Source organism: Siphateles boraxobius, unplaced genomic scaffold (assembly GCF_051911475.1).
Source record: "Siphateles boraxobius isolate OS27281-9 unplaced genomic scaffold, OSU_SipBor_1 9, whole genome shotgun sequence".
In the NCBI taxonomy this organism is placed as follows: domain Eukaryota; kingdom Metazoa; phylum Chordata; class Actinopteri; order Cypriniformes; family Leuciscidae; genus Siphateles; species Siphateles boraxobius.
In genome coordinates, this window is record NW_027509219.1 from 1,674,088 (window position 1) to 1,686,979 (window position 12,892).

At 37.8% G+C, this 12,892-nt stretch overlaps 1 protein-coding gene across 1 annotated transcript in view; it reads left to right on the top strand.

Annotated features, from left to right (window-relative positions):
- Window positions 1-12,892, top strand: part of bin3 (bridging integrator 3) — a 68,415-nt gene that overhangs the window by 21,296 nt on the left and 34,227 nt on the right. The window contains exons 3-5 of the mRNA XM_077223718.1: window positions 2,463-2,503; window positions 6,228-6,289; window positions 9,714-9,850. Of these exons, the coding sequence (XP_077079833.1) occupies window positions 2,463-2,503; window positions 6,228-6,289; window positions 9,714-9,850 (240 nt within the window). The remainder of the gene's footprint in view (window positions 1-2,462; window positions 2,504-6,227; window positions 6,290-9,713; window positions 9,851-12,892) is intronic.

Here is a 12,892-nt window from a genome sequence, read left to right on the forward strand (position 1 = left end):
TGTGCCACAAAATGGAATTGAAAAAATAATTACGGTTTTCAATCATTATACAAAACGGAATACAAAAATACAAAGCAGAATCGTGTCAATGTTTACACTTTGTTTTGATGGTCCACTTTAGTCATTCAACTAACTACAAGTAACTTTGCAGCTACATGTCAACTAACTCATTAAGTATTAGTAGACTATTAGGGAGGGTTAGTAGAATAAATTGACATGTTTAATCATAGTCAGTAGAATGTATATTGGGAACCTTTTTTTAATTTTTAACGCTAGAGCAGAGAGCCATTAGTAACTTGAATGTGCAACGCTTCCGGTGTCAACTGCATGTAGTTAATTATCAGCTCTACAAAAGAGCTTTTTAGATGTAAACTGGTATTCCTATCATATTATTTTGATATATTAAATATATAATATATATTTGTAGCTCGAATAGTTTTACATTTTACTGCACTGTGTTTTCTGCATTCACAGCAAAATAAGGTGGATAGAATGCAACTGTGCTTTGACCTATTCATTTTTTTAACTCCAGCTTTGGTTCTGGAAGTTTTTTTCCTTAGTCATTCCTCTTTTTTTTGCTTCCGGACTGTTGCACTTTATAGTGTTTGCTATATCTATAGAATATCAGAATATCCAGAATATCATTGGAGACTGAAGGGCAGGGCTGCACAATATATGGTTTTAGCATGGATATTGCGATGTGCACATCAGAGATGACCATGTGCGATATCAAGTAGGGATTGTAGTTGATATGTGATCTGTACGGACCATGCCCCACGGTTCGAAATACACGTGGTTCAGGGGGTCAAATGCAAAGTTTAACCATTATATTTTTTAGGTCCTGTCAGTTTAAACATTCAAATGATTTTAAACCATTTGAATGCAAGAAGACATGGAAAAGAAGTCAATTCGGGAACCCGTGCGCTATTTTCCGTGCACACATACAGAGCCACGCACAGCATCCAAACACCGAATTCTGTTCCCTTTTTGTGCTTGAACGGACACATGCACGCAAAATGATGTCAAAATTCCCATCTCGGATAGCATCCTCATAAACACACTCGTTTATGGCTCACGTGAACATAAACAGTTGAGAAAGAAAATGGACGTGTATCATTGGATCCGTGCATTAGCTCTTAAAGTGACAGAAGCCTAAAATTCCCACTGCTGTCTGTCATTTATTTTAATAATACAACAAAACTTAACAAAGATTAAATGCAGCGAAGACAATGCAAAGTTATTTTACATTTGATTATTCAATTTCTGTATCTGAATACTTGTCATGATGAATTACTTACCTGAAAAACCTAAATCACTGTTTATTTTATTTGTATCTTTGTTCTATTATATTTATCTATGCTTGTAATTTGTTTGTTATTTTTATGCAGATTAACTCACTACAAAATCACCCTAATCATTCTAGAATGATTCATTCTTTCCCAAATAGAGCTATTCAATTCATCTGGGGAAATTGCAATATATATACATATATATATATTGCAGAAAAACAAAATGTTGTCAGTTTTTTCCAATATCGTGCAGCCCTATGGGGTGTGATCTTTTGACTTGGGCCAGTATGCAAACACCCTGCAACACTGTACCATCGCGACGACCAGTTTTCTCAGGCACGTGCCACTCACATTTTCTAGTCCATTTGACTCCAGTGCTGTGGTTAGAGTTTGAGTCATTGTTTGAATAGATCAACTGTGAGTTCATAAGTGCTTCTATGTTGTGGACACCGTACACTTGTGTGTCCGTAAGTGGGCGTCCTGATCTCTTCCTCATTTTTGAGAGGTCAATCAACATCTTTTTTTTTCTTTTTTCTTATTTTCCCCTCATCACCTCATTCCCTAACTCGCCTCCTTTCCTGTTACACCACACTTCCATGGTCACCCATGAGTGGGCAGGCCACAGGCCGGACACGCAGCTCTAAACGGGGTACCGACTGCCTGCCTTTCCAAATATTGTTTATTTACAGGCTTTGCCCACCGAACCACAGGACAGGAACCCCTACTGCTGCAATTATGGCATCATTAACCCCCTACACACAGCGGTAGGGTGGCATGGACACAAACTAATGTGGCAACAGAAGGGCACTGCAATAATTACAGGACCTCCTGAAACTGCTGATTTCCAAATGAAAGATTTAGCTTGTTCTGTTTTCTTAATCTTTTTTTTTTTTAATTTGATCTAGTTGGCGTTCTTCAGAGATCTCGCCTAATAGCTAAAAGGTCCCAAACTGATATCCAACTCACTTTTTTCTTCTTGCATACATCTATTGGCTTTTATGCTCTTGTCTTACTTTCAGGTTCTGCAGCCATGTAGATCCTGTTTTTGTGATTACACACCCAAGAGAGCTTGTATAAAACTAGAGCACTAGTTTGCCCACACACTTTTTTAAAGAGATCTTTCTATCCATTCTTCTCGTTCCACTCTCATATCTCTCTACATTTTCTCCACAGGTTGAAAGGGACTTTGAGCGGGAATATGAGAAGCTCCAAAAGTAAGTTGACATGTCCAATGTTGTTTTTCTTTCCCTTTTTCTTCTATGTGTTCTGTTGCCCACAGAGCTTTGGATGTTTCAGAGTATCATTAGCTCGAGTGCAGCAAGCACTCAAATATATGTTTTCCCAACAAAAACGAACAAAAGTAGTACGTCGATTTTAAAAATAGATCGACATTGGATCTGAAACCTTTTGATTTGATCAAAACCATGGCGCCAGTCTAGGTTTTCCAAAGGATTGCTACATTGGTGACGAGACCCTGATGCATTATTTGTTTCTCCCCAATCATGACAGAAGATAAGTGATTCTTGTACATGACACAATGAAAGTATGCTAACCGCGTTCTCAGTGCTCTAAATGAGAGGCTGACGAAAATGCCTCCAGCCTTAATCCATATGTATTTTCATGCATAGACCTGTATCTACAGTGACTTTCCTGGCCAGACTGTATAGACCATGTAATCCATAAATTCTGATTAATGTGAAGGTGTAAATCTCACAAAACCTCTCAATTTTTCATCCCAAAATTAAAAAAGAAAAATATTTTTAGTAAAGAAATTGAAGCCTATATTTTAAGACAATCTTTTCCAAAAAAAAAGTACAAATAAAAGTCTGAAGTATTTATTAAATAAACAACATAAAAACATTGTTTTTTCATTATTTTTTTTAATTAACATTAATATCCATAAAAAATTACATTGAGAATTGAAAGTTTTCATTGAAAATTGGAAAAATTTAAAATGTATGAAACATTATAGTAATCTGAATTTGAGTGTTTAATTCATATGAAAATAATGTCTATGTAATCTATTATATACATTTGTGGGGGGCAATGAGATCTGGACATATTTTTGTGATATTCACCCCAGTATGGAGCAATTGAGTAGTTTTAAGGAGCAAACGTTTTTGACAGCTTTCTTTTGTATGCTTATCATATCCCTTTTCTTGTTGAATCAGGTTGGAGGTCGTCTGTAGAGATGTATGTGCTTACTAGCGCCTCACCTAACCATGTCGCCTTAGTTTCGTTTGTGTGGGTGGAGTCTCAGTCAGTACAAACCATAGATCACTTATACACAAGCACTTGTGGTGTGGGCACGGACATGTAGGGGCCTGAACTCTTGTCTGAGAGGGCCGCTCCTTTGGTTTGATTGCTATCAGAATACCTCACATTACGTAATAAAACACACCCAGAGAACGTGATGCCCGTTGTCTTCATGAAACTCTTTTGTGGACCTCTTTTTGGGGGGTGCACTTCCCAGAGCACGACATTAAACATGTTTCGTTCATCAGATTTAGTTTTAAATGTACTAACCCTCACGTCTTTCCAAACCTGTATCCCCTTTATTCTATGGAAAACAAAAGGAGCAATTTTGTAGATTGTGCTGGTTGCTGTTTTCCATGCAATTACAATAAAGGAAGACCAAACATTTCAGTTACGCCTCCTGCAGAGAAACAAGTGTGGATCTTTTCAAGTACTTTTATTTTATGTTTTATTTATAAAATGTTTGTTAGGCTAAGTTATATTGCTTTCTAATCTCATGAAGTATGAAATAACAGCTATTAATGAAACATAAATAAATTATACGATCAAATGCAGACCTATGATAATTACAGCTAAAACCTTACCCCAACCCTAAACCTTACCCTACCCATACAATAAAATAAAATTAAAAAAAAAACGTGAAACGGACCTCCGAATGCATAAAAGTAGTCCTTAATACTATTTTTTAAAGCCATATTATGTGGTCTTTGTGTTCATTTGTTGATTCATATGGATTCATTTTACGGTGTTTATTAGCTTTTTCGAGTATTAAAATGTTGGGTAGATGGACTCGATTGATGGGCAAAAAACTCAGGGTTCGTTAAAAATATGTTCATTTGTCTTTCGAAAATGAACGGAAGTCTTATGGGTTTGGTACGACATGATGCAGAGTTTTTATTTTTAGGTTAAAAACCTAATGGTTTGAGCCTTTTAATATCCTTTACTATAGTAAAATGAGGGGCTCACCTTCTTTACTAACTTGTCGCCGCACATTTTGGCATGGAAATTCACACATTGTGCCAGTAGGACTTGCATGTAGTCTTTTCTTATCTTTTCTCCTCCGTCTACCCCCCGTATTCATTCGTCAGAATGTGGGGGTTTGGTGCTAATGTGTTGGCTTGTAACCTGCGCTGACTCTAAATGCCATTCACGTGTGAGGAGGAGGCGTGCTGCTAGCGTGTTCGCATGACAGCCGTCTGGAGCAGCTGGGCCAATGCTACTCTATTAGCACCTACTGTAATGGCCCCTTTATCTTGTCTTGTTAAGAGTCTTTCATTTCATTTCTTGCCAGTTAACCGTGATTCCCACCTCCTCCTCCTCTTTATCTCTTCAATTGTTGTTTAAAAAAAAAAAAAAATCTGCATCCTGATATAAAGGTGATATACTTTCCCACTTTTTTGTAAATGAAGGTTGTCCACCTTCATTTTCTTTGTAGAGCCAAAAACAAAACAAAAAAAATTCACAATTTCAGAAACGTTTCCCCTGTTCTCCGGTTTTCTTAATTGCTGTAATAAGTGCAGTGTGAGGTGCCTCAGGGGAGTCCCCCAGTCCGTGTCTAATTTTCCATCTAATTGATTATAATGAACAGCTCCCCAATCACCGCCGCTAACACACACTCACGCGAGCGCGAGTCGGATGCAATAGTGCGGTAATTGCAGTTGTTAACACCCCCAGTGGGTGTGAATGGATCAACACTGTGAAAGACCCTGTGAATGATCTCTTCTGCCTCTCAGGAAATGTTACTGTCGTACAGAAACATGAATGGATACTCGCAGATGAGCGGATTAAAATAGATCCGGTTGTTTAATCTCTGATTTAAGTATGATATGAGCATTTAATACTGTAATATGATCAGATAGAAATGAGTCATTGCGGAAAAAAATGTTTTGCAGGTAGTGGTGATCATTTCTGCTGCAGATACACCTAAATGATACCTGAAATACCTTTTATTTGTGCTTTTTGTCAAGGAGAGTTGTGCTGCTTATTTGCTTTATAAAGCCCCGTAGGCTTATGTTGAAGAAGGGATGTGAACATCTTTTTTGGCTTTTTGGCTTTTTTGACTCTGGCCTCCGCCAGAACACCTTAACTCCTGCAAAGCAATGCCCTAGCAACCACCTAGAATTGTGTTACACCTTAGTTTTGTACAGACAAGCACTCATAATAAATAAATAAATATACTTTTGAATGGTTGTGTGTGTGTGTTTGTAATTGTGTGTGTGTGTATGTAAATGTATGTATGAACGTATATAATGTGTTTGTATCTATGTGTGTGTGTAAATATAAATATCTACACACACGTTGTGTTTTCATGTTTTATGGGGTCATTCCATGAACATGAATGATTTTTATATGGTACAAACTGTATATTTTCTTCCCTTACACTAACCCTACCCCTAAAACCTACCCATCATCATAGAGAACTTTCTGCATTTTTACATTTTCAAAAAACATAATTTAGTATGATTTATACGTTTTTAAGAGTTTTCCTCATAGGGACCAAAAATGTCCCCACAAGGTCGAAGATTTCGAATTTTGCCATCTTTGTGGGGACATTTTGTCCCCATAATGTAGTGTTCACTAGGCCCCCCACACTTTTGACCAATGTGTTCTTGCTGAATTTTCTTAAAAATGGAAGGAAAAAAACTTGAAAAAAATATTCATGTTCTTAATATTTTTTTTTAGGTTGGAAGAACAGACCAAGAAGCTGCATAAAGACATGAGGAAAAGCACAGAGGCTGATTTAGGTTTGTTATTGTGTTGATTCCCTGTTTGCTAATGTTGACTTATCTAAATATAACTCCTCTCCACTCATATAATTGCTTTTACTGGTCATAAAGAAAGGAAATCTTACCATTGTGTACAATTTTAAAGTCAATATAAGCTTTCATCAACACTAGACTTGCACTGAACCGTATTGAACCGTACTGAATCTATTTCACTTTTGTATTTTCTGCTCTGATATTGACAGGTATTTGTAGAATTCAGTGAACATTAATAAAAAATGTTAAAAGATGTATTACAGTATTACACTTCAGCATCTGATAGCATTATTAAAGGGATGTCTTGGATTCAGTAAACCCAGATTGAAATTGTATGGGTTTGACTGTAGAGACATGGTATTATTTTTATTTGTGCAGGTCTTAAACAGTCTTCAGTTTGGTTTTAAACACTCTGAAGATACCCTGTGTAAAAAGAAAACCCACATTTTTCTTTTTAGATTAGCTTCTGGTGAAACTGGACATCATACACTTCACAACTGAGGATCACAAACTTCTAGACTTTCAAGTCATTTCAAACACAAGAAACTCTCATGAAAATGTGCACATTGTTGCTAGGAGATTAATGACAAATGATATCAATATGTGTTCTATAATCAGCTCAAAATATCAAACATGATTAATATGGAATCATAGTCTAAAGCTAAATAATCTGTACCCATCACACACTATGAATTTCTGGAAGTCAGAGCCAGCCTGCAGAATTTCGGTAGCTAACGCTGGCGCGTCCAGACTGCAAATCGGGGCAAATGATTTGGTGTGTGTGTGTGTGTGTGTGTGTGTGTGTGTGTGTGTGTGTGTGTGTGTGTGTGTGTGTGTGTGTGTGTGTGTGTGTGTGTGTGTGTGTGTTTATGATTTTTATGTTGTCATGACAATGAAACTTTACATAGGCAAGGCCTTGTCTATTACAGACTTGTCTAATGTTTAAGCCCCGTGGCTATACTTTGGAAACAATTTGAGTGTTTCTGAATTAATCAGGCAGACTGTATAATGCAACAAATGCCTGTTTTGAACCTGAAACATTCCTTGGAACGTGCCGACATATTTAATAATGAACATGTAAAGGTCAAGAGGTGATTGCCGATTTCCACATAATTCTAATAGAACTCAAAGTTTTCTGTTGAATCCCAACTCTGTGCAGGCCTAGCTATGACAAGGAACCACATTTTTGCTGAATGTCAATCAGATGGAAATGAAGCATGAGGATAATTGTCTCTCTTTAGATTTTTGTGCTATAAAGGAAACTCATTTGTCAGGTTACAGTGTGTAACACATAATGTGTGCCACACTGCTCAGTTACACTTGCTTCATCAGTCCTTCACCACATGGAGGTACATCAGAGGTGTATGTGCATGCTACGTATCAACAGACAATGACCTTTTGTCTATAAGTTAAAGCTGCAGTAGGGAGTTTTGAGAAAATGTTGACTTAGCCTGAAAATTTGAACAAGCACAACTTACAGGTCGAACCCCCTTGCTCTCTGCTGCGCTACAGCCCTCCCTCCACAGCTCCTCCCCCACAGCTCCTCCCTCCACAGCTCCTCCCTCCACAGCTCCTCCCCCACAGCTCCTCCCCCACAGCGGAGCCTGCCGTGAACGCACAGGCTAGTAAGCAGGACCACCGATGACGGCGGATTATAAACAGTTATGGAACATTCACTAATAGGGACGAAACATCAACAATATGCTTTACATTGACTATGTCCTGCCCATACTTTGACTACAAACTTGGTCCTCAAATCATTATGTATTTTGCAATACATGTAACTTTATAACGTTGCAATCTTTCTATAAGTTATAAAAAGCTAGTAAGATAACGTTAAAGGATTAGTTCGCTTTAAAAAAAATTCTGCTTATAATTTACTCACCCCCATGTCATCCAAGATGTCCATGTCTTTCTTTATTCAGTCGAAAAGAAATTAAGTTTTTTGATGAAAACATTCCAGGCTTTTTCTCCATATAATGGACTTCAATAGGACACAAACGTTTCGAGGACCAAATGACAGTTTCAGTGCAGCTTCAAAGGGCTATAAACGACACCAGACGATGAATAAGGTTCTTATCTAGCGAAACGATCGGTCATTTCAAAAATAAATACAAAACTTTAAGTTTTATAAGCACAAATGCTCGCCTTGCTCTGTTCTGTGATGCACGTTTCGTGATCCTGTTCGAACTCGTTTATCAAAATGAGCAAATCTTTTTTCGAGTCATTTCGTTCGTTGAATGAACAAAATGACTCGAAAAAAGATTTGTTCATTTGGATCAACGAGTTCGAACAGGAGAGTCACGAACGACGGTATTGAGCGTGATTGACACTGCTAAGACATTCCTCCTGGCTCTGATTGGTTGTTTCTGACCGGGAGCGGTGTATTTCTGCAAATGGCAATAGGACCACAGAGAGGAGCTTGATTTTTTTCACCGATTATCTGTCTCATATTCTACTGTCAGGACATAATGACAGTTTTAACAAATATTTGTTTACAAAAGTGACCTACTGGAGCTTTAACAAAAGTATATTGAAATGCTTCCCATGCGATTTGGCAGGTCAGAAATATTTCGAATCTGTAAGATACCAAGCAAAACAACAAAAAGAACAAAGATTTCCAGCGCCGCTCCACAACTTCGTTCCGTGCAGGTTGGAAGAGGTCGTTAGAGAGTTGACGGAGATGATGAATATTCACTAAAGAGCTCTGATCGTGTAGTGATGCCTCAATAGTGCCAACGCCAATTACAGTCCGTCGCCTTCTTTGCCAGAGCTGCTTAAAATCAGAATGCTGATCAGATGAGCACGTCAGCGTCAATCCAGATCAGACGCACACGAGGCAGGAAGCCAGATAAAACATCCACCCCTCGACACCCCACAGCCCAAACACAGGAAAGACTTGATTTACTTCAGATAATTGGGGCAAAGTCAAGAAAGAAGGGGAAAGTTTCTTCATTTCGGTCCCTGTATGGTGAATATGGATGTCTTCCATTTTAAATTTGAGAACTATGATACACATTCATTTTGTAAACATAAAAATAATCATTATAATAATATATTAATATAATAATAATAATAACAATAGGCTATATCATTTCTGCAACCCCCATGACAATAATAGTATCATCATCATCATTATATTATGTTATTCATGGTTTAGTGTACAAATAAACAAGAGTCCCATTTTGCCATATGTTTGAATGTTTAAAACCGCTTAGCACTCTTAAGTACTTGCCACCTTTGCAGATATTGACTGCTGATCTTTTTAAACCAGTAATCATTATTCTGTTTGTAGATGACATGAAGTCCCGCCGATGGGGGAAAATAGACTCTTCAGACATGTTGTCTGCTGTTGTGGCCATTCCTGTGTTTTTAGGATAAATGCTAACTGGTTTTATTTGTTTTCCAGCAATGTCTAAAGCAGGAGTGAAGATCTCAGGAGACTTGTTGGGTAATCCGTTGTGTGAGCAGGATCAGGCTTTCCTTGAATCCATGAACGCTCTGGATACAGCCATGAAGAGAATGGATGCGTTCAATCAGGAGAAGGTGAGATTTCGTTGAAAAAGAACAATGTTTCCCGATCAAGATTTTTGTGCCCCCGATCCGAGTCATTTAACATTGAGTATCTGCCAATACCAAGTCCTGATTCGATACTTGTATTTTCCTAATGCTTGGTGCACACTTACATTAAAGTTATTAAAATCCAATCCAATGTATGCAGGGGTAGGGGCTCAGAATAAAAAGATAGTTGGTGGGGGGCGGGGGCATCTATCAGTACAGAATAATTCCAACATAACAATTGTTACAGTAATTATATTTATATGCCTACATTATTTATAAGACCGTGGTAATGCAAACATCTGCTACAATGGTACAGCTTTTAAATAGACTGTGTGCTCAATTATGAATATGGGACTATTGATATAATCTTCTTGCATTTTATATGTACAATAAGCAGAGAAATAGACAAAATATATATGAATATGGTTAGAAAGCATGAAGCTTGCCTTGCCAGAATACCAGTCTGTCAGTCCGAAGCAAGACCCAACCCATAGCAACGTGTAATGGCAAAAACGGTTCAGACAGTCTTATTGGAGATAAAAATTAACCCTAAATAAATTACTTTTGAGTGATACAAATGTACCCATCAAACACGCTTAACATTGAAGCTTGAGTGTGCTTGTGTGGCACGCTACAACAGACATCACTGGTTCTAACGAGTCACTACATTCACTTCTGTTCCTTTTAATGGCGGTTGGCAAACCAGGGTTGCCAGGTCTGTGCAACAAAAGTAGCCCAATGGGCTTTCAAAAGATTTTCTCCATCGGGAGGCCGAATTCTCCACTTAATTTGTTTATCTGAGGGGTGTTTTGGGGGGGTTGGAGCGCTGGAATCGTACATACTGGGGCGGAAATCAACCCGCGGAAAAAACATTACTAAAAAAACTTAAAAGTATCCCAATTCTGCGGGAATTGGCAACACTCTGGCAAACCCACTTAAAGGTGCATACCGTCACCACCTACACGACACCTGCGTGACAGTTGGCGGAAAATAAAGGACTGGGCTTAGGATAGCCGATATGATCAATTAAAAAATGCTTAATCTGAATTATGAATCTTATGAAAAGAATTGTTAAATTATAAATGCTTTGGATATCTTGTCATTTCAATTTATCTCAGAATGTATTTTGAATCTGCTATTTCGATGGATAATAAGTGCTTGGTTCAGCTGACAGTTTTATTTTAGCCTGAATTGGAAATGCCAGTCGTGGGTCTGTGGCGTATTTCCATTGTTTGTTTTTGTTTTTTTGGGACAGGCTAGTGCTGATATGGCTCTTACCAACCAATAATCACATCTGTGAAATATTCTCAAATACCATTCAAGCCTCATTCTATATCAGACCCTTTAAACTACGATCCTGGAGGGCCGTTTTCCAGCAGAGTTTAACACCTTAATCAAACACCTTTGGTGCGCTCATTATTATTTTTGCTCATTATTATTTTTGGCCAATATGTATTAGGCTTATACTGACACCTAGTTATGTGAATGCAGCATCACACACACATTTTCAGTTACCGATACATTTGTAAGTATTTGCAGTCCGCTGTGATGTTTATTTCATTAACGGAAGTGTCCAGTACTGATTAATATTCAGCTGATCTCAAAATGTATGCTGCCATAAAGCGACCCGCTCCATGTAAAATATATGATATGACTCATGTAAGCTAACATTTTCCTTAAGTACTATTCATTTTATTGGATATAAAACTTTTTAATGAGGAAAAAGTTACTTTTTTCCATCTTTAAATATCATATGCTCCGCCCCCACTTCGACCAGAAGAATTTGGGCTTTGTAAGCTGCTTCTTATTAGGCAGTGATACTTATTTGCATAATAAGCAAGTGAATGTGAGACATGTTTATGTTTTAAGCGTATATTGCCACCACTAGATATGGCTTACTCACCTCTAGGCCCACACAGAATCTGTACACTTTTTATCTTTCCATATTTCTGTACTAATTGTGGGGGGAAATCAGTGGAATTCTGCAGATTGGATTTCATTATGGTAAAATATGTTGGTGTGTACTGCACTGAGAGTACTGCACTTGTATTGGTAACTAAAAGCATGATCAAATTAGACAAAACATTTAAAAAATGTCCACACACATCCCCAAAAAGCTCACATTTACACTCTCTCAACTAGGGATGTGCCCGGAGCCTAAATCCGAATTCGTAAATGAACGGAAAATGAATAACGCATTCTAAGGAGCCTCTAAAGGGATGTAGTTAGGCTTGCTGCAGTAGTCGGTTACATTACAGTACTGTTTGTATAACCATAGTTTTCCGACAAATAGTATGATTAAATGGTGTATAACGTTGCATCTAAAATGTACAAGAAAATTATAAATAAGTAAAAAAATACCACTCTGAAGCATCCTGTGCTTGCAAAATCTGGGCATGAAATCCTCTTGTTTGTTAACATCATTTTAAATATGTGAAAAATAATGTATGAAAGCATATTCTAGTACACCCCAAAAACAAAGTCAAGACTTCGTAAAAGGGCATAATAGTACCCCTTTAAGAACATTCAGGGTTAAGTGTCATGTTTTGGGGGACAGTGGTGATGACTCAAGCATTTTATGGGTTTAAACCTACAACCTATGGTTATCCATCCAAATGATTGCAGACTATTTCAAACCACCCTCAGAGATTGTTCTTAACATGGCCCAGAGTTTACCGCAGCGCTCATGGCGTGAGAAGCTTAAAAACAGCAAGACTAGAACAATGAGTCTTTAGCTGCACAGTCACATTTACTGTTGTGTGCAAATTTTCACAGCGAAATAATCAATGTAATTTTGCATGAGGGTTAGGCCTAATGATTTCCCCAGCCAGATTTTGCAATGGGTTCGAGTTGTACACACGAATTTGCCACGTTGACGGTAGAACTCTGCTTTGTTTGACAATGACTTAGGTGTGAGCTGTGCTTCATACATTGAACCTTGAACCGTTGAACCTTTTTTGCCCGCATAATTTCACCAACATTTTGCAAATGTGACTGTATATATTTCAAACACCTGTGCAATCCCTC